General features: G+C 43.6%; 1 protein-coding gene across 4 annotated transcripts in view; it reads left to right on the top strand.

Moving 5' to 3' along the window:
• The window catches only part of EFCAB6 (EF-hand calcium binding domain 6), a 252,473-nt gene that overhangs the window by 105,894 nt on the left and 125,162 nt on the right, over nt 1–21,417 (top strand). For all 4 annotated transcript variants that reach the window (XM_070371471.1, XM_070371470.1, XM_070371472.1 and 1 more), the window contains 5 exons: nt 4,774–4,881; nt 7,069–7,174; nt 16,401–16,568; nt 19,965–20,024; nt 20,121–20,281. In XM_070371471.1, the coding sequence (XP_070227572.1) occupies nt 4,774–4,881; nt 7,069–7,174; nt 16,401–16,568; nt 19,965–20,024; nt 20,121–20,281 (603 nt within the window). The remainder of the gene's footprint in view (nt 1–4,773; nt 4,882–7,068; nt 7,175–16,400; nt 16,569–19,964; nt 20,025–20,120; nt 20,282–21,417) is intronic.

The following is a 21,417-nucleotide window of genomic DNA, read 5'->3' on the forward strand; positions in this document are numbered from 1 at the left end:
GAGGGATTGGGGGCAGGAGGAGAAGGGAATGACAGAGGATGAGATATTGGATGACATCCCTGACTCGATGGACATGAGTTTGAGTAGGCTCCGGGAGTTGGTGATGGACAGGGAGGCCTGGCATGCTGCAGTCCATGGGGTTGCGCAGAGTTGGACATGACTGAGCGACTGAACTATGTGTACTAAAGATGGATTCCCTTAGGTTTCTTTTATTTCGAGAAGTCTTTATTTCTCCTGCAGTTTTGAGTGATCTCTTCTTAGACGGAACGCTCTGTAACCGATCTTTCTTTCAGCACTTCATTGTTCTGCCGCGCTCCTTTTGGTTTCCATTGTTTGGAATGAGGAGTCGCCTGTTAGACTGTCGTCCTCGTGTGTGTGACGGCTCTCTCGCCTCGCTGACTCTCAGCTTCGTGACTGTACTGTGCCCTGGCCTGGCTTGTGTCACGCAGCAACTGCTTAGTGTTTGTGAGCATCTTAAATCTGTAAATGTATATCTTAATCAAATTTGGGGGAAATTTTGGCTCTTATGTCCTCAAGATTCTTTTTCCTATCCTATTCTCTCTTTTCCTTCTGTGACTGCAATTACATGTATGTAAGACTGTCTTGTCTTTGAAGCTCTATTCATTTTATAAATATATGTGTATTCTGTGTGTGTTATATTTGGTGGTTTTGGTTGATTTGTATTTATATTCACTCTTTCTCCCTTCTGTCTTCTCCATTATTTTGTTAATTCCATCAAGTGATTTTTTTTAAAAATTTCAGGTAGGATTTTCATAATTGTAAAATTTCTGCCTAATTCTTTTTATTATATCCCCTTCTCTGTGAGATTTCCTATCTTTTGACTCATTTTAGGCATGTTTTCATTTATATCTTTGATGATGCTTATAATCATTGCTTTAAAAATTCTTGTCTGGTAACACCACCATTTGGGTTATTTGGGATTCCTCTCGATTGACTTTGTTTCTCTCCTTACTAATGTTTCATTTTCCTGGTTTTTCATATTCCTGCAATTTTAGATTCTATCTTAGAAAGTTTGAATGTTAAATCGTGGAAACTCTAACTTCTGTTATAATAATTTTTCAATGAGTGTGGTTTCTTTTGTTTTGGTAGGCACTTATCTTAATTGAACTCAAGCTGCATATTCTGTTTCTTGGGCGGCAGTTCCGATTTTAATTCAGACTTTTTGTGTTTAGCTACACTTTTTAGTAGGTCCTGATCATGTGAGATTCAGAAACCAGCCAGAAATGTGGTGAGACAGAATTTGGGGATCCCTCTCTGGCCCCTTCTTTTCCAGGATTTCTCTTTCTCTCGAGGTTTACAGTTTATCTGGGCTTATTAATCTTCTAGTTTTCTAAGCTACAAAGACCACTTTTTTTTTTCCTACTGGTGCCTTTGCTATCCCTCATGTTACAGTACCCTAGCCTGGGTTAGATGCACTGAAAATATTCTTACAACTCCTCTCTTCTCAGCATAGATTTCCCACCAGAGTTCACTCTTTAGTCCCTTTGTGTGACATGCTTAGTTGCTCAGTTTTGTCTGACTCTTTGCAACCTCGTGGATTCCAGGCTCCTCTGTCCATGGGCTTCTCCAAGCAAGAATACTGGAGTGGGTAGTCATTCCTTTCCAGGAATGGAACCCTGGTCTCCTGCATTGCAGGCAGATGCTTTACCAGCTGGGCCACAGAGAAACCCCTGAAGTGCTTTTAGGCAGCTGCTTTTGGTATTACATTCAGAGTCATTGTGATCATCTCTAAGACGATTGGTCCAGAAGGATCTTACTCCACCATTACTAGAAGAAGTCAAGTTAATATTTTCATATTAATTTGTAAAGCACTTTATGTTTTAAAAATATTAACAATTTGTTATGCATCATCATGAAAGGTAACTTTGTAAGACTATTGTTTGGTTCAAACTTATAATATTTCTGATATACAGAAATTTATTATTTTGATGTAATTAAATAAATAAGTTTGCGATTTCTTCTCTTCAGTTTTGTTTAAAAATCCATTGTTATTCAAATACCAGATAAATATACACCTAGTTTTTTTCTATTTTTCAATGATCCTAGTTTTTATGTTTAACTTTTTAATCTCTTTTGAGTTTATTTTTCTGTACTATATAGAGTGATATTTTTCCCAAAGAGCAAGGTAATTTCCTAAACATAATATATGCAGCTGATCATATTTTTAATAGTAGTCACAATGTTTCCAATATAGAAAATTAATTTGTAACTTTTTAATTTTCACCTTTAAATTTAAGGTGAAAATATATAGCATTAGCAAACTGTATCAAAATAGTGCTTGAAGTCTGGAAAAGAAAGTTTGAGTAGGAAAGATGAAACTTTGTTTTGTATGTTAATAGCAAGGCATTAAACCACTGTCACAATCTACTTATTGTACACCTGATGAAATCACTTAGTCAATCAATTACTCTTTCTCATGACCACGTACGTGGTGCTAAGAGCAGAAGCAATAACCAGTCAGCATTAGCTGGTATAAAGTAATCATAACTGAAGTGGTATACAAGTGTTAGCCACTGATGATACTAATTCTTAGGTGGTGATAAATGCAATAGAGGATAGAGACATGGTGCTGCAGGACAAACAGCCCTTCCTAGGGAAAAAAGGGGAGGCTTCCTTGAGAGAGTGATGATTCAGTTGAGGCTTGCAAGAGGAGTAGAATTAACTACCTAAAGTGTGGGAGATAGTGAGGGGGAAGGTGGCAGTTAGCAAAGGCAGCAGCGAGTTTAAGGAACCTGCGGCAAGAAGAGCACAAGCGTTCTGAGGAATCTAAGGAGCTGAGAGCGAGGGGCAGCATGGTACGGGATAAAGTCGGAGGTGTGAATAGGGTCCAACTGTGCAGGCTGTGCTTACTGAAGGGCTGTAATTTTTGTCCTAAGAGTAATGGGGAGTTGTGGAAAGATTTTAAGCAAAAGAGTGATCACATTTGCACTTCAAAAAGAGCAGGCTGATTAAAGTGTGAAAATACTTCAGTGGAAGGCAACAATAGGTACAAGAGACCAGTGAGCTATCACAAAGATCCGAGTGAGAAATGATGGTAGCTTGGCACCACACGTGAATGTATGAATGGATGGACAGTTGGGTGGACGGGTGCAAATGTAAACCTCAGTTGAGATGGCAGTACTACAGTCTTGAGTGTGTGTGTGTGTGTGTGAGTGCTAAGTCACTCAGTCGAGTCCAACTCTGCAACCCTATGGACTGCAGCCTGCTGGGCTCTTCCCTCAAGGGATTCTCCAGGCGAGAATACTAGAGTGGGTTGCCGTGCCCTCCTCCAGGGGATCTTCCCAACTCAGGGACTGAAGCTTCATCAGGGACCGAACCTTTGTCTCTGACGTCTGTCTGCATTGGCAGGCAGGCTCTTGCCCACGAGCGCCACCTGGGAAGCCCACTACAGTCTTAGGCAGCTTAAGCTTGTTTCCCACTGTCCCTTTGTATTTCCTCAGTTGGTTAGTTCTTTTCCCCCTGGATGAAAAGTATGAGCAGACTTTGATTTTTCTGTTTGTCTCGATCACACAAACAGCCCCAGCTTACTAGTTGCAATAGTTAGTCACAGATCATGGTCAAAGCTGTAGACCTGATTTAAATGTGAATCGTGTTCCTGGCCCAGTCGGGGCCTGCTGGGGGCACAAGTGGCCTCTTCCCCTCTCCCCACTTGGCACTTCTCTTCCTTCCCCATATTGCAAACTTGGGTTCTGACTCCTTCAGGGCGGAAGTGCCCAGAGGAAGGAGAGGAAAAAAGGGGAGCAGGAATGTTCGTACTGGACTGGCTCTCCTGTGAGCTGGAAACTGCATTCTCTGGGCCTAGCAAGTGTCTTTTGTCTGCAGGGGTTTCCTTTCAGGAGAGCTCTTGCTGGGTCTCTCTGGGTTTTGCACTTGGCTCTCACGGCTGCAGTTCTTTGATGAAGGCAAATGCATCTCCATCTCAGCTGATCACTTACTTCTTCCCTCCTCGGCCCCTGGCAACCTGGAGGCAGGGAAGGAAAGCCTCCCTTTACTAAGGCCCGTTCTCCCAAGTGGCCTTCTTGGGCAGGACCTAGATGGCCCCGTGTCCGTGTGTGTGCTCTCCCGCGCGGGGCCCATGTGAGACTCACAGGAGATCCTCCGCGTTGTTTCCCTGCCGACTCTGAGAGTAAGCCAGCAGTCTTGCCAACACCCACGCTGCCCGCCGCCATTTTCGGTCAACGGCTGAGCAGCTCGTCTCCCATCTACATGATTTCTGTTCTCTGATACACGGGACCCTCCATGGCAGGAGCGCCCAGGTAGAACTCTTCTTCCCACAAGGCTTGAGATGTGGGTACACATTGCCCATCCTGCTTAAGGCTTGGGGGTCTCTCAGACATATCTAAAGCTTTGCACCCCAGATTTTCGCTCGTATTCCTCTGTTTTCTGGACCTGGAACAGGAACATCTTGGGGCTTTTATTCTGCATACCACTCCAATCGAACTCTTCAAATAATGAGTTTGAAAGAATTATTTCAGGAGCATTAGAATTTTAATCAAATCCCTTTGTTTCTCCCTTCAATGTATGTTACTGCGAATAGAATATAGAGACATGGAGATGTACAGTCAGTTTGTTTTTTCCTTGCTTTTAAAAAATCAATTTGCAGTATTATTTTACTGAATTATTTTGTTTACCTTATATACAAAATTTCATGTAAATTCACTGCTGCCATTTTAGTTCAATAGTAAGCACCTAATCCATGCAGTGTTATAGAAAAAATTGTTTGAAATACTATCTTTGTTTTTTCTAATCCAGATTTGGACTTAAAACCACCACTAAAGTCAATTGGAAGCAATTTTTAACATCATTTTATGAACCTCAATATGAAGCTAGCAATAAAGCTCCCTTGACAAAAAGAAATAGGTATGTAAAAGAAAAAAAACTAAAGTTTGGTTACACATATCATAATATGCAAAAGGTTAGAGAATATTCAAATTACTTTTTCTTCATTTATTGAATGACAAATTAGTCTGCATTGAATAATTAGGCTTTTACATAATGATGTATAGCTTACAAATTATTTTCCATATATTTTTCTTATTTAAAATTACCTTAAACTGTAAGGTAGGTATAATTATTATTCCAACTTCTAGATGGCAAAATAAGACATTAAGGGAGTCTTCACTAGATCACAGGCTTCATGAGTCATGGAGGCGGAATCGGAGCCTGAATGTCCTCTGAGCACTAAGTATCTTCTTGTAGAACTGGGTATAAACACGAAGTTCTAAAATGTTATCTGCAAAAGAGCAATGTATGCTAACTTGTTTTCCAGCCACACTCTGCATGGTGCATATACTGTGGATTATTTGCCTTGAGTGCCATTATTTTCATTTTCATTCTAATGTCTATTATAACTTGAGATTTACATTATCACATAAATTGTGGTGGGGGCCCCGAAACATAAAAAAACACTTAATAACATGACATGTTAGCATTTAGACTTTCGCTCTAAGAGCTATTTTGTGTGTGTTGATGTGTACCCTGTAATGATCGCCCTATATGAATCTTAAAGAAAAAAAAACAGCCTTTATAACCTCAGCACGTTCATTGAAAGCACTACGCTCTATTGTAAAGTGAAATATACCACAGCGTTCATTCCCATTTCACTAGGTCCAATCCCTGTCTCAGGGTTTATGAATATTTAATGAACTGCCCTGGTCACCAGCCTTCCAGGTATTCAGAGCCCCTCGCCCCTCACCACACCCCACCCCCCATACATGCAGTTCTATGAGTTCATTTCTTAAGTGAAGTTACTTCTATTTCTTTATAGTTTTCTTGTCCCACAGCACCTTGTTCAGGACTGTACAAATTAACCTGTGAACTTTATTTACTTTGAAAGAGTAGTTCTCAACTGGGGACCGTCTTGGCCCCCAAGGAGATATTTCGCAATGTATTGTCCCAGCTGGGGCAGGGGTGCTACCACTCTCCACTGGATGCAGCCCGGAGATGCTGCTAAGCATCCCTCAGTGCACAGCACGGGACCTCCACCCCTCTCCCCTCCTACCCCCGCAACAAAGAACTGTCTGGCCCCAGTGTCAATGGTACTGTGGGAGACAAAACTGGTGCAAACATACCCATTCATGCCAGTGTTTGTGGTCTTCAGAAAAGCCAGGTTCCAAGTCACACGAAGAACTCAGACCCAGCATTTCTGCTACTTCCTATGTTCCGTAAAAGTGGTGGCAGGGGTGTATGTGTTTGATTGTTCTCGTACAACTGGAAAAAGCTAAGATGGCTGTATAGATGCAGCAGTGAACTCTCCTAAATGATCTGAGAGGTGTTCAGAGCCAGTCTGACTCACCACCATTCTTTATTTCGTGGGACATGTCAAACCGTCTAATTGAACCCTGGAAAGGGAGGCTGGCAAGTGTATATTGCCAGGAGGTTCTTCAGCCTCCGCTGTGATCAGAATCCCTGGTGAAGATGGCTCTGATCTCCCCGGTGGATGATCACGGGCCTCCAAGCATACATGCAGGCTGCTGGCCCTGATCTCGGGGGATGAAAGCAAGAGGCAAGTGAGGGAGACGGGTCTGATAACAGAGGTGGTCCTGGCGGTCACGGCCGCTGTCAGCGGCGAGGGACAGCTTGTGAAGGTGACGTCCTCGGTGATGATGTCGGCGAGTGGGCTGCAACACGCTGCCTCTACAAGGAGGTGCTGCTTTCGGCACTGATCTCAACAGTGATCAGTTTGTTCTCAACCGTGATCTCAGCGTCTTTCCTGGTCTTTTTTTGAGACCAAAGGCCCGAACTGGCCAGACGGCTGGCCACGACTATTCGGCAAGGGAAGGGGAGAGTGATGGGGCTGCAAGACTAATTGGCGCCTGTGGGAACTGCCTGCAAGCTGGCTCCCTGATTAGGTACCGCGTTGACTGAGTGACAGATGGGCCCACACGAGCATGTGACACTTTTTGGAAGAGGAGCCATCCAGAAATAAAGCGTTAGTATAGACGTTGTTAGGGTGGTTTTCTTTTTCTTTTTTCTTTTTTTTTTTTTTTGCGTTAAGAACAAAGGTCAAGAACATAACCTTATTCCTGTCTTTCTCTTATTTTGTAGCATCAACTTTAGAAATCAGGTTCACAAGGAAAACGTTATCACGAAGTTATTTAGACATGAAGATCACGATTCATCGTTGAAGAAAGCACTGCTGCTCATCAAGTCTGTAAGATTTTGAAACTCGTGAAAAACTCACTGTTGTGAGGAAGGCTAACACTCAACAGGACCAATAAAAAACTGTATACTCATTAATTTATCACTCAACAAATATTTTTGAGCTCCCATTAAATGCTATGGGCTTCTCAGGTGGCTCAGTGGTAAAGAATCTGCCTGCAATGCAGGAGATGCAGGTTTGATCCCTGGGTGGGGAAGATTCTCTGGAGAAGGAAATGACAACCCACTCTAGTTTTATTGCCTGGGAAATCGCATGGACAGAAGAGCCTGGTGGGCTGCAGTCCACAGGCTTGCAAGAGTTGGACAGAACTTAGCGACTAAACCACCACCACCATTATATGCTGGCACTTCTTCTGAGTGCTCAGGGATGCAAAGCCTGACCTCAAGAGCTGGGTCTAGTTGGGAAGATGGGGGACATAAAGTTTACTGCAATGTAGTGAGATGAATGCCGGGGGCTGAGAGCAACATGTGTCAAGATTGTTAAGGATGGAGTGACTCGTCACCATTAGCTGTACAATTAAGGACTAACCTTGACCGTCAAGCTTTCCTCCCATCCCCACGGGTTCATAACCAACTTGTAGCCCTGAATGGGAACATTTTCTTAGTCCCAGAATAGTCTGTTTAATTGCTTCCCTGTCCTGCAAAGGGAGGCTTGTCCATGATGTTGCTTTAAACATTAGCTCCTGCCCCCTTTCACGTTCATTTTAGAAAGCAGCATTCGGATGCCTTTGGTTCAGAACCACGTCTCACGCGTTAGTTATTTACTGAGCACATCCGATTACTGAATCTCTAGTAAATAACCAGGAGTGCAGTGAACTACTTTGCCTCAGGCTCAAACACAGAAGAGGAATCCCCTGGCCTCCGGGTCCCCCGGCCAAGCCCGCCACCCCGGGACAGTCTCCGCCATGGGCCGGGCTCGGGGGAGGCTCCCAGGGCCTGGAGGAGGGCCAGAGGGTTCTGGTTTGCGCTCTGCTGTGGAGACCGCAGCTGCATGCTTCTGTCCCTCTAGAATGCCTCTGCACAGCGTGGATTCCGAGCTCTGGGTTCTGCTTTGTCCAGGGGAGATGCTGTAGCTGGTGCGCCAGGCACAGTTCATCTTCACACCTACTAACCTGTTCTCTGAGGACGGCCAGGAATAGGGAACCCATTCTACATGCCAGGCTCTGTCTCCAGTGATTTTTGTGGTGTCCACTCACTTTAGTCTCTCGATACCTCTGTCAGGGAGACACTGTCATTACCTTCAGTTGATCCTTTTTGTTTCGCCCTCACTTGCTGAGGAAAGGAGGCTGGGGCTGAGTGCCCGGCCCGAGGCTCCCCCTGCTAGTGAGCGGTGGGGCTGAGATTGGAACCAGCCGCCCCCAGAGCTGGTGCACTTCCGCCCTGCACTGAGCCGCCCGCCAGCGCACTGACCAGGCCACCGCTTTAAGATAAACGAAGGCTCCTGTGTGTTCACCTGCCTCAGCTTTTATTAGTATATTGAAGAAGTAATTTAATTAAAAATGGTGAAATCTTCACCTCCGCTAATGGAGGGCTGTAATAATGCTTACCGAGCCAAATCTCAGTGACTTAACAGTCCCTGAGGTACCTCTGGACAAATAGACTGATGAACGCACACAGGAGAAGGTGGGGAATTGAGTGTCTGCTCCGTGCCAGACAGAACCCACAGGTGAATAAGGCGAAGTCCCCACTGCCAACGAGTTCACCCTCCGGAGTATCGCAGGAGAGCCACAGCCGTCACACACCGAGAGCCATAGAGGTGGGGTTTCCAATGGGGATCCCCCCACCCCACGCCTGCCAATCATTTGTCTGGGTCTTGGCCACGTTCTGGGACCTGGTAGGAGAAGGAGAGCAGAGGGAAAGAGCCAGCAGTGGGCACGGAATGGCATTTGGCCACAGAGGTGGCCCTGGGAAGCAGGACCCACTCCTGCCATAGAGAAGGACGCAGCATTGTTAGAAGACAGGCTTTCAGTCTCTCCAATTCACACACCCGACGGAGCTGGGTGTGCTGCCTGAGTGTGCCTCTGCCCTCGTGCTAAGTGGACCCCTCACTCCACTGACTTACGTTGAAGTCAGGTGTGGCTCATGTTCTAGCCTGAAAACAGCTTGTGCCCTGCCTATTCATGTACTTCATTCTCAGTGTTGTCATCTACAGCTCACATGATTTTATGAGTAGAACGTCCCAAAGAACCTTCCAAAAATTATTAGAATTAAACAAAAAACAAACAAACAAACAAAAAACAAAAATTATTAGAATTCATCATAGAATTGAGAAGGTCATTGGATACAGGGTCAATATACAAAGATCAGTAGTATTTCTATAAACTGCAATAAGCAATTGGAAAAAGAAGTTTTAAAATATTATTGCTAATAATCCTTAAAAAAAAGCCAAATACCTAGAAATATATCTAACCAAAAATGTGCAAATCCTCTGTGTTGAAGACTTGGAAGATTGCTTGTACACATAGCTGCCTGCTACAAACTCAGAGTGTGTAGAAGGAAGACATGCTTCTCAGCTCATTCTCTGAGGCCGATGTTACCTTAATACCAAAGCCAGACGAAGAGATCACAAGAAAAACCACAGACCAATATCCTTCATGAATATAGTTGCAAGAATTCTCAAAAATATTAGCAAACCGAACCTAGCAATGTGTAAAAAGGATTAAATGCTATGGCCACATGAGGTTCATCCCAGGATGGCAAGGTTGGTTTAACTTCCAAAAGATCAGTTACCATCACACACAATATTAATAGAAACAAAGGACAGATCTGCATGACCATAAATGCAGAAAAAAAAATTTGAAAAATTCAACACTCATTCATGATAACAACTTTCAACCAACTAGGAATAGAAAGGAAATTCCCTAACCTGATAAAGGGCCTTTATGATAAACCCAAAGCTAACAGCACAGTTGCGCTTCCCTGATGGCTAGTAAAGGATTCGCCTGCCAATGCAAGAGGCTCAGGTTTGAAGGTAGGAAGGAACTGGTGATAGGTGATAGGTAGGAAGGATAGGTGAGAAGGAAATGGCAACCCACTCCAGCATTCTTGCCTGGGAAATCCCATGGACAGAGGAACCTGGCAGGCTATAGTCCATGGGGTTGCAAAAGAGTCCGTCGCAATTTAGTGACTAAACAGTAACAGCACAGTTAATGACAAAGGACTGAATACTCCCCCCAAAATCAGGCTGTTGCTGCTGCTGCTAAGTCGTTTCAGTCGTGTCCCACTCTGTGTGACCCCATAGACGGCAGCACACCAGGCTCCCCCGTCCCTGGGATTCTCCAGGCAAGACTGGAGTGGGTTGCCATTTCCTTCTCCAATGAATGGAAGTGAAATGTGAAAGGGAAGTCACTCAGTCATGTCCGACTCTTTGTGACCCCATGGACTGCAGCCCACCAGGCTCCTCCATCCATGGGATTTTCCAGGCAAGAGGACTGGAGTGGGGTGCCATTGCCTTCTCCGCCCGAAATTAAGAAAAACACAATAATGTCAGCTCTAGCTACTTCTTTCCAACATTATACTGAAGTTCTAGACTTCAGTATAATCGGGAAAGAAAAGAAATAAAAGGCATACACGTTGGGAAGAAAAAAGGAAGACTGTCTTTAATCCCAGACTTGATCTTGTAATAAAAAATTCACATGGACTGCTAGAACTAACAATGAATCCATCAAGGTCACAGGATACAAGCTCCAGGTACAAAAATCCGTTACATTTCCATGAATTAGCAACGAACAATGTGAAAATAAACTTCAGTAAGCAATTCCGTTCACAGCAGCATAAAAAGAATAAGAAACCTAGAAGTAAATTTAACAGAAGAAGGCCAGGTTTGTGTACTGGAAATTATAAAACACGGTAAAAAGGAAAAGAAGATGTAAAAACGTGAAGAGACATTTAATATTCATGGATTAGAACACTCAGTATTATTAAGGTGGCAGTTCTTTCCAGATTGATCTGTAGATTCAATGAAAGCCCATCAAAATTCCAGCTGGCTTTTTTTTTTTTTTTTTTTTGCAGAAATTGTAAATCTGATCTTAAAATTCATCTGGAAATGCAAAGGTTGCAGAAGAGCTAAAACAATTTTGGAAACAAAGAGTGACGTTAGAGTACTTAAACTTCCAGCTTTTGAATCATAGGAAAAAGTTACAGTAATAAAGACAGGGTGGTACCGGCATGGGATAGACATCGATCAATGGAACATAATTGAGGGTATGGAAATAAACCCTCACACTGACGGTCAATTAGTTTTCAACCAATTCAGCAGGTGAAAGAATAATCTTTTCAACAAATGGTGCTGAGACAAGTGGGTATGCCAACACAAGCCATGTAGTCAAAGCTATGGTTTTCCAGTAGTCATGAAGGGATGTGAGTGTTGGACGATAAATAAAACTGAGGACCAAAGAAGTGATGTTTTCAAATTGTGGTGTTTGGAGAAGAACTCTTGAGAGTCCCTTGGACTGCAAGGAGATCAAACCCATCAATCCTAAAGGAACTCAACCCTGAATACTCATTGGAACGACTCATGCTAAAGCTGAAGCTCCAGTACTTTGGCTACCTGATGCGAAGAGCCAACTCTTGGAAAACACCCTGATGATGGGAAAGATTGAGGGCAGGAGGATAAGGGGTTGACAGAAGATGAGACGGTTGGATGACATCACTGACTCAATGGGCGTGAGTTTGAGCAAATTCTGGTAGATAGTGAAGGATAGGGAAGCCTGGAGTGCTGCAGTCCATGGGGTCATAAAGATTCTGTCACGACTTAGTGACTGAGCAATGCAGAAAGATGAAGTTAGACCTTGTCTTTACATTATATACAAAACTTAACTGAAAATGGACCATAAACCTAAATGTAAGAGCTAAAACAGTAGAAGTCTTAGAAGAAGACATATGTGCGATTCTTTGTGATCTTGTGTTAGGCAAAGATTTTTTTAGATGTGATACTAAAAGCATGATCCATAAAACAACAAAATGTATACATTGGACTAATTTAGAATTACAAGCTTTTGTTCTTCAGAAGACACCATTAAGGAGGTGAAAAGACAAACCACAAACTGGGAGAAAACGTATGCAAATTCTATATCTGGTAAAGGGCTTACATCTAGAATATATGAGAACTCTTAGAACTCAATAAGAAGACTACCCAATTTTTAAAATGGACAAGATTTTAATAGACATTTCACCAAAGAATATATAGGAATACCCAGCTAACACAGGAAGCGGAGCTCAGCATTGTTGGTCATCAGGGAAATGCAAATCAATAGGGCGGTGAGAGACCACCTCACACCCCCTGGAGTGGCTACTCTGAGCAAGACAGATAACAGTAGGTGCTGGTGGTGCTGTGGAGACGGCACTCACACCCCTGGTGGGACCACACAGTGGTACAACTGCTACAGAAAGCAACCAAGTCATTTCTTAACAATTTAAAACAAGCGACCACATGACCCAGGAATTCCACTCCTAGACACCTCTGCCCAAGAGAGATAAAAACACATGTCCACGCAAAGGCTTGTGTGCAAGAGCCCACAGTAACATTATTCCTCATTTCCAAACTGGAAACAGTCCAAATGTTCATCAGCTTATGATAATACGAAATGTGCCATATCATACAATGGAATAGTAGTAACCAGAATAAAAAGGAACAAAATACCGATCCATGCAACATCGTGGATGAGCCTCACAAACACGATACCTGTTGAAAGAAGGCAGATGGAAGGTGCATACAGATAAAATGTGGTATGAGCCTATTTACATGAAATATCCAGAAAAAAAGCAAATATGTATAGAGCTAGAAACTAGATTAGTCCCTTAGGATAGGGTAGAAATGCAGAGTGACAGCAAATGGGCACAAGGTTTCTTGGGTGTGATGAAAACACTCGAATTAGAGACTGATAATGGTTGATTTTAGAGCTAACACCCAAAAAAGATGTCCTTTTCATTATAGGGGTCTGGAATGCAAAAGTAGGAAGTCAAAAAACACCTGGGGCAACAGGCAAATTTGGCCTTGGAGTACGGAATAAAGCAGGGCAAAAGCTAATAGAGTTTTGCCCAGAGAACACACCGGTCATAGCAAACACCTTCTTTCAACAACACAAGAGAAATGGAGATGACATCACGAGATGGTCAACACCGAAATCAGATTGATTATATTCTTTGCAGCCAAAGATGGAGAAGCTCTATACAGTCAGCAAAAACAAGACTGGGAGCTGACTCTGGCTCAGATCATGAACTCCTTATTGCCAAATTCAGGATTAAATTGAAGAAAGTAGGGGAAACCACTAGACCATTCAGGTATGACCTAAATCAAATCCCTTATGATTATACAGTGGAAGTGAGAAATAGACTTAAGGGACTAGATCTGATAGAGTGCCTAATGAACTATGAACTGAGGTTTGTGACATTGTACAAGAGATAGGGATCAAGACCATCCCCATGAAAAAGAAAGTGAAAAAGCAAAAGGGCTGTCTGGGGAGGCCTTAAAAATAGCTGTGAAAAGAAGAGAAGTGAAAAGCAAAGGAGAAAAGGAAAGATATAAGCATCTGAATGCAGAATTCCAAAGAATAGCAAGAAGAGATAAGAAAGCCTTCCTCAGTGATCAATGCAAAGAAATAGAGGAAAACAACAGAATGGGAAAGACTAGAGATCTCTTCAAGAAAATCAGAGATACCAAGGGAACATTTCATGCAAAGATGGGCTCGATAAAGGACAGAAATGGTATGGACCTAACAGAAGCAGAAGATATCAAGAAGAGGTGGCAAGAATACACAGAAGAACTGTACAAAAAAGATATTCACGACCAAGATAATCATGATTACACATGTGATTACTCATCTAGAGCCAGACATCCTGGAATGTGAAGTCAAGTGGGCCTTAGAAAGCATCACTACGAAAAAAGCTAGTGGAGGTGATGGAATTCCACTTGAGCTCTTTCAAATCCTGAAAGATGATACTGTGAAAATGCTGCAGTCAATATGCCAGCAAATTTGGAAAACTCAGCAGTGGCCACAGGACTGGAAAAGGTCAGTTTTCATTCCAATCCCAAAGAAAGGCAATGCCAAAGAATACTCAAAACTACCACACAATTGCATTCATCTCACACGCTAGTAAAGTAATGCTCAAAATTCTTCAAGCCAGGCTTCAGCAGTACATGAACCGTGAACTTCCAGATGTTCAAGCTGGTTTTAGAAAAGGCAGAGGAACCAGAGATCAAATTGCCAACATCCGCTGGATCATGGAAAAAGCAAGAGAGTTCCAGGAAAACATCTATTTCTGCTTTATGCACTATGCCAAAGCCTTTGACTGTGCGGATCACAATAAACTGTGGAAAATTCTGAAAGAGATGGGAATACCAGACCACCTGACCTGCCTCTTGAGAAATCTGTATGCAGGTCAGGAAGCAACAGTTAGAACTGGACATAAAACAACAGACTGGTTCCAAATAGGAAAAGGAGTATGTCAAGGCTGTATATTGTCACCTGCTTATTTAACTTCTATGCAGAGTACATCATGAGAAACACTGGGCTGGAAGAAGCACAAGCGGGAATCAGGATTGCTGGGAGAAATAGCGATAACCTCAGATATGCAGATGACACCACCCTTATGGCAGAAAGTGAAGAGGAACTAAAAAGCCTCTTGATGAAAGTGAAAGAGGAGAATGAAAAAGTCGGCTTAAGCTCAACATTCAGAAAACTAAGATCATGGCTTCTGGTCCCATCACTTCATGGGAAATAGATGGGGAAACAGTGGAAACAGTGTCAGACTTTATTTTTGGGGCTCCAAAATCACTGCAGATGGTGACTGCAGCCATGAAATTAAAAGATGCTTACTCCTTGGAAGGAAAGTTATGACCAACCTAGACAGCATATTGAAAAGCAGAGACATTACTTTGCCAACAAAGGTCTGTCTAGTCAAGGCTATGGTTTTTCCAGTGGTCATGTATGGATGTGAGAGTTGGACTGTGAAGAAAGCTGAGCACCGAAGAATTGATGCTTTTGAAGTGTGGTGTTGGAGAAGACTCTTGAGAGTCCCTTGGACTGCAAGGAGATCCAACCAGTCCATCCTAAAGGAGATCAGCCCTGGGTGTTCTTTGGAAGGACTGATTCTAAAGCTGAAACTCCAGTACTTTGGCCACCTCGTGAGAAGAGTTGACTCATTGGAAAAGACTCTGATGCTGGGAGGGATTGGGGGCAGGAGGAGAAGGTGACGACAGAGGATGAGATGGCTGGATGGCGTCACCGACTCAATGGGAATGAGTTTGAGTGAACTCCGGGAGTTGGTGTTGGACAGGGAGGCCTGGCATGCTGCAATTCATGGGGTTGCAAAGAGTTGGACATTACTGAGTGACTGAACTGAACTGAATGGTTGATTATTGAAAATCATAAATATTAGTTGTCAACGACTCCTACTTGAACATTAAACAATCGTCACTCCCCCACCAAAAAGTACCCTGAACATACCCTCTAAATTACTTAATTTTCTCCAAGAAAACCTTTTGTCCTTTTCAAGTTTTGGACCCTAAATTTGTAGTTGTCATTCATACACTGCTGTATCACTTAATAAGTCTTTGGTCACATTAATATTCACAATATCTCTTTATGGAGAGATAGGGTCCTTTATTTCCCCTGCCTTTCCAGTAAATAGTTTCTCTCAATTTTGATATTCAATTTACTTATTGGTAATTTTTTATTCTGGGAGAAGAAGTTTGCCTCTCAGTATTATGCTCATAACACGTTTTCTTTATGGTGCGTGGCTGAAATTTTTCTCGCTAAGTAATTGTCCATTTATGTAATTGACGAGGTTGGTGGTAGTGCAAACAAGCATAGTTAACATTCTTAGTAAATTGGCAAGTTGTAATTGAATTTCCAGGAAATGCTATGCCTGGTGTGGCTGAGCTGCAGGGTCCTCAGGTGGGTTAGGGCAGGAAAAGCTGTTTGGCTTCTGAGACCAGCAGCATTCAGCCTGCCCCGGGGAGAGGGTCAGCCTCTTTGTTGCCACATCCTGACGAAGAACATCGTAGCAACGGCACTGGCAAAGTTCTAGATTCCCTCCCCCGACTGCTCTTGGCACGTGGGTTATACAGTGAGCATCCGCTGAGGTTTTCGTATTTCAGATCACAATTCTATTTGGCCCCAAATCTTGATTTATTAAGTGCTGCCCAGTACATGTCATGCTTTTCCTTCCTTTTTTTCTTTTTTTAAAACATTCCCTTATAATATTTTCATGCTCAGAAACCTGATGGACAGATAACAGGGCAAGAACTGCAACGCATTCTAAATTGCATGGTGGTAAAAATAAGTGATTCAGAATTCAGGGAACTAATGCGAATACTTGACCCTGGGTGCACCGGATGTGTCAACGTCAGCAGGTTTATTGAGCTAATTGAAGAGAGCCCTAAGGTGAGTTTTGCCACAACTTCACGTTTGCTTTTGTTTACGGTAGGAAACTTAAGTGTTGTTAGTGAAATAAGAGATGCAGGTGAGATATGGTTTAAATAACTGAATGCACATTTTACACCAGGGTTAATTTTAATTTTAAGCAAGAGTTGTGTTTAAAAGCTGTTTGATTTTAACTTTTAGTTTCTAAACCTGGATTCGATCCCTGGGTTGGGAAGATCCCTTGAAGAAGGGAAAGGCTACCCACTCCAGTGTTCTGGCCTGGAGAATTCCGTGGGCTACAGTCCATGGGGTTGCAGAGAGTCAGACACAACTGAGCGACTTTCACTTTTCTAAATCTCACTGAGGGATGAACTTTGACATTTCCAAAAACCTTTCCTTGAATGGCAGCACTTGATACCCCAGATACAACTCCTTTTCACAGCATTTCGATAGCACTGCTAGAACCTGCCTGCCCATGCAGGAGATGTAAGAGATGCAGTTTCAATCCCTGGGTCGGGAAGATCCCCCTGGAGGAGGGCAAGGCAACCTACTCCAGTATTCTTGCCTGGAGAATCCCATGGACAGAGGAGCCTGGTGACCTACAGTCGATGGGGTCACCGAGAGTCAGACTTGACTGAAGCGACTTAGCATGAATGCATTTGAAATAAAACAACTGCTTATTGCCTCTAGTGGCACTTTTGTATTTATTTTGGTTGAAAAGTTGATACTTTTGTTATTGTTAATCCTTCTATTAAATCCCTCTATTAAAGGTAACTTTAATAGCTATTTAGCATTTTAAAATTTTAAGGACTTTGAAAAAATCGGATTAGTTTCAGATAATGCATGCCATGGACATTAGCAGAGTTTCGTTGCAATGTTTGTTAAAGACTTCTTTTTACCAGGTACAGGTTAGCTTTCAGTTTAAATACTATGGTTTGTGTGCACTCATGGTAAGTTGCTTCAGCTGTGTCTGACTCTTTGGGAACCCATGGGCTCCTGTGACCACGTGCCTCCTCTGTCCATGGGATTCTCCAGGCAGGAACACTGGAGTGGGTTGCCATGCCCGCCTCCAGAGGATCCTCCCGACGCAGGGATTGACCCACGTCTCTTACACCTCCTGCGCCGGCAGGCGGGGTCTTTACTCCTAGTGCCTCCTGGGAAGCCCATCTTGTGCACATCCTAACCCACGTCACTGGGTCCTTCTTGAGCTGTTTCAGAAGTGAGTCCCGGAGTCCTTTCACCTGCAGAAACAGAGAACTGCAGCTTCTCCAGAGTTCCCCAGTGGGACACAGACTGTGCCAGCTCTTGTGCATCATCGCCTCTGCCCATCACCGCATCCCGGCATATTTTTGTTGTTCAGTTCCTCAGTCATGTATGAGTCTTTTTGACCCCATGGACTGCAGCACGCCAGGCTTCCATGTCCCTTACCGTCTCCTGAAGCTTGCTCAAACTCATGTCCATTCAGTTAGTGACGCCATGCAACCATCTCGTCCTCTATTGCCCACTTCTCCTCCTGTCCTCAATCTTTCCCAGCATTTGGGTCTTTTCCAGTGAGTTGGCTCTTCCCATCAGGTGGTCAAATTATTGGGACTTCAGCTGTAGCATCAGTCCTTCCAATGAATATTCAGGGATGATTTCTTTTAGGATTGACTGCACGTAGCCATCCTTTTTCTTCTTTCTTTTTTAATCAAATCCAATTTTTTTTCCTTAAAAACAAAACTGTAGACATGTGAGAGTGTGCTTTCCACGTGGCCAGCATCGTGGTCAGGGCCTGCTCTAGATCAGACCCTGTCCACCTCCGGGCTTGCAGTCCTCTAACGACTGTAGCCTTGTAGATAAAGCAGAATGTCCCAACGTGATTGACGGAGTGCCTTGTGGTCCACTCTGGCCACCTCTCACAGGGTCTCCTCGCCATCCGCCAGGACCTCGGCCTCCCCAGGCTCCCTCCACCAACCTTAGCATCGCAGCTCCTGCCAGGATCCCCTTCCCACTCCCTCGTCCGGGGCCCTTCAGTAGGTCTCAGCCTTCCCAGCGATGCCCCGGACCCCTCTGATGAAGCCAACCTTGAAGTCTTCAGCCTCACACACCTGTTCCAGCCACGGGGCCACGTTTGTATCAGGATGTTGTCGTGCCTCTCGGAAGGCGGGGTCTACTCTGTTTTCACTGTCAGAGGCACCCTCAAGCATAGTCCAGTGCTAGGCACCCTCACAAAGCAGTGTGTTGAGTGAATGTTAATACAAACAAATGGATTAGAAACATTGGAACACAGAGATGTGCAAATAGAGAAAATTAAGATCACTGCTAATTCTCACATGGAGGAATTGTGTTACGTTTTTACTCACTCTTGCGTGTTCTTCCAAACCTTTATACCTTTATACACACACACACTAGTTTATTGAGTTATAATTGATATATAAAAGTACACAATTTAATATACAGTATACAATTTGATGAGCTGGACATATGTGTATATATATATATATTTTCATATATGATATATATTTTATTTTAAAATGAAATATGTAATTGGTGACTTTTAAATTTATCATCAGTTAACATATTGTTAAGCCTTCAGTTCAGTTCAGTAACTCAGTCGTGTCCGACTCTTTGTGACCCCATGAACTGCAGCACACCAGGCCTCCCTGTCCATCACCAATTCCCGGAGTTCACCCAACCCATATCCATCGAGTTGGTGATGCCATCCAGGCATCTCATCCTCTGTCATCCCCTTTTCCTCCTGCCCCCAACCCCTCCCAGCATCAGAGTCTTTTCCAATGAGTCAACTTTTTGCATGAAGTGGCCAAAGTACTGGAATTTCAGCTTTAGCATCATCCTTCCAAACAACACCCAGGACTGATGGTCCTTTAGGATGGACTGGTTGGATCTCCTTGCAGTCCAAGGGACTCTCAAGAGTCTTCTCCAACACCACAGTTCAAAAGCATCAATTCTTCGGCACTCAGCTTTCTTCACAGTTCAACTCTCACATCCATACCTGACCACTGGAAAAACCATAGCCTTGACTAGATGGACCTTTGTTGGGAAAATAATGTCTCTGCTTTTTAATATGCTATCTAGGTTGGTCATAACTTTTCTTCCAAAGATTAGTGTCAGTAAAAATTCTGCTATGTAATATTAAAAGATACAGAGTATTCCCCATTTTTATAATCTAGGTGTTCATTATTTAATTTCTAGGTGATGGATTTTTTTCACGTTTGTTGTACTTTTTAAAATAAGCACAAGTTGAATGTTGTTGTCCTCATTTCCAGACGGGGGCTGGTGGGCAGACACACCTGCTCAAGGTCTAAACTCTTGGCTAGTCAGGGACAGAACCGACAGCCCAAAGTCCGTCTGCCTCCTAAGCCCCCACTGCCTTTATGAGAGACTTGTATTTATACACATTTTCTGTTTCCCAATCAGCTGCACAAAATACCTACCTATAAAGACACCAAGATGCCTCTCTTCCTGGCTTGGGATTCAGTAAGTAAGGCTTTCCTGTGTGGCCCCAGGGTGCTACCTCCCACCCCAGGTTACAAACATGCAACTTGGTAAATATCATTTTTTTTTTCCTGGTAGGTGGAAGAAATTATTCATGACTCGATTGCTAAGAATCTATCAGCTTTCTGTAATATGCTGCGGTCATATGACCTCGGAGACACAGGACTGATTGGGCGAAATAATTTCAAGAAAATCATGCGTGTATTCTGCCCATTTTTAACAACTGAACATTTAGTAAAGTAAGTTTTCAGGTAACAGAATTAGTTCATGTCACGTTTTCCTTAAAGTCTGTTTGATAATTCTAAAGCTTTTTCTACATGTTTTCTGCCATGTTAGTAGGTAGTACTGGTAATAGCTTCTAGTTATTGAGCCTGTACTAAGCCTTGAACGTTGGTTGAGAACCTGGCACATATACTATATGATGAGTCCTCGCCACAAGTGTGTAAGGTTGCGTTACAACTCCTTTTCCGGAGTAAGGAGATGGAGGCCTGAAGAAGTTCAGTGAGTCCTTGGAGACACACAGGAGTGAGCCCTGGTGCCTGGGTCCCATTCTGGTCGCCGTGACTCCTATGGTTTTACTCTTCATACTGTTTACCTCCCAGGGCGTCTGGCTGTGACCAACCAGCCCATAAATGGTAGCCTGATTTATAGTTTATATATGTGATTTATAGTTGATTTTAGTTTAAAACTTACTTTGTGGTAGCTGAGCCGAAGCTGGAGGGGACAGGGATATTAGAGAAAGAAAAGAAGTGTGTCCTGAAGGCTCCATGGGTCCTGCCTGGTGTCTGTTCCACCCTGCAGGTGGAGGGGCTCATCCCCTGCAGCGTTCTGTCACTGCAGATGACCTTGACAACCTGCAGGCTGGAGCGGGACTCAGGCGGGATGGCGCCTGCCACAGGCCACCCTCAGAAACAGGCGGCCAGTGTTCCCCAGGGTGTGGGCAGTGATCTGGGAGATTCCTGTAGGTGGAAATTCAGTGGCATCACAAGGATGCTCTTTCAGTCCTTCCAAATGGAATGTTAAAAGTCTTATTTTTTTACTTTGCTTCATATTACATTGATTTAAAGTGAACCAATTGTTGGCCTCTCAAGTCTCCTTTCTGTGAACACTCATAGCCCCTTTTCCCCGTGGCTTATAAGAAGTGGGAGCAAGGCTTTCCCCATCAGGAGGGGCTTTTGAGAGCTTGGTGTGCTGGGCCGGCTGTTTGCGTCCATCCAGTTTACAGAACTCTTGGAGGAAGATCAGTGTGCTTGGGGCGACGGGAAGAAACAAAGCAAAGGGGAGAAGCAGGTGACAGCAAGTCCAGAGGAGGTTCTGGAGGAGCTCAGGGAGGGGCGAGGGCCTGGGCTGGGCAGCTGGCGGAGGCGGAGGCCAC

The sequence above is a fragment of the Bos mutus genome, chromosome 5 (genome assembly GCF_027580195.1).
Source record: "Bos mutus isolate GX-2022 chromosome 5, NWIPB_WYAK_1.1, whole genome shotgun sequence".
NCBI lineage: Eukaryota > Metazoa > Chordata > Mammalia > Artiodactyla > Bovidae > Bos > Bos mutus.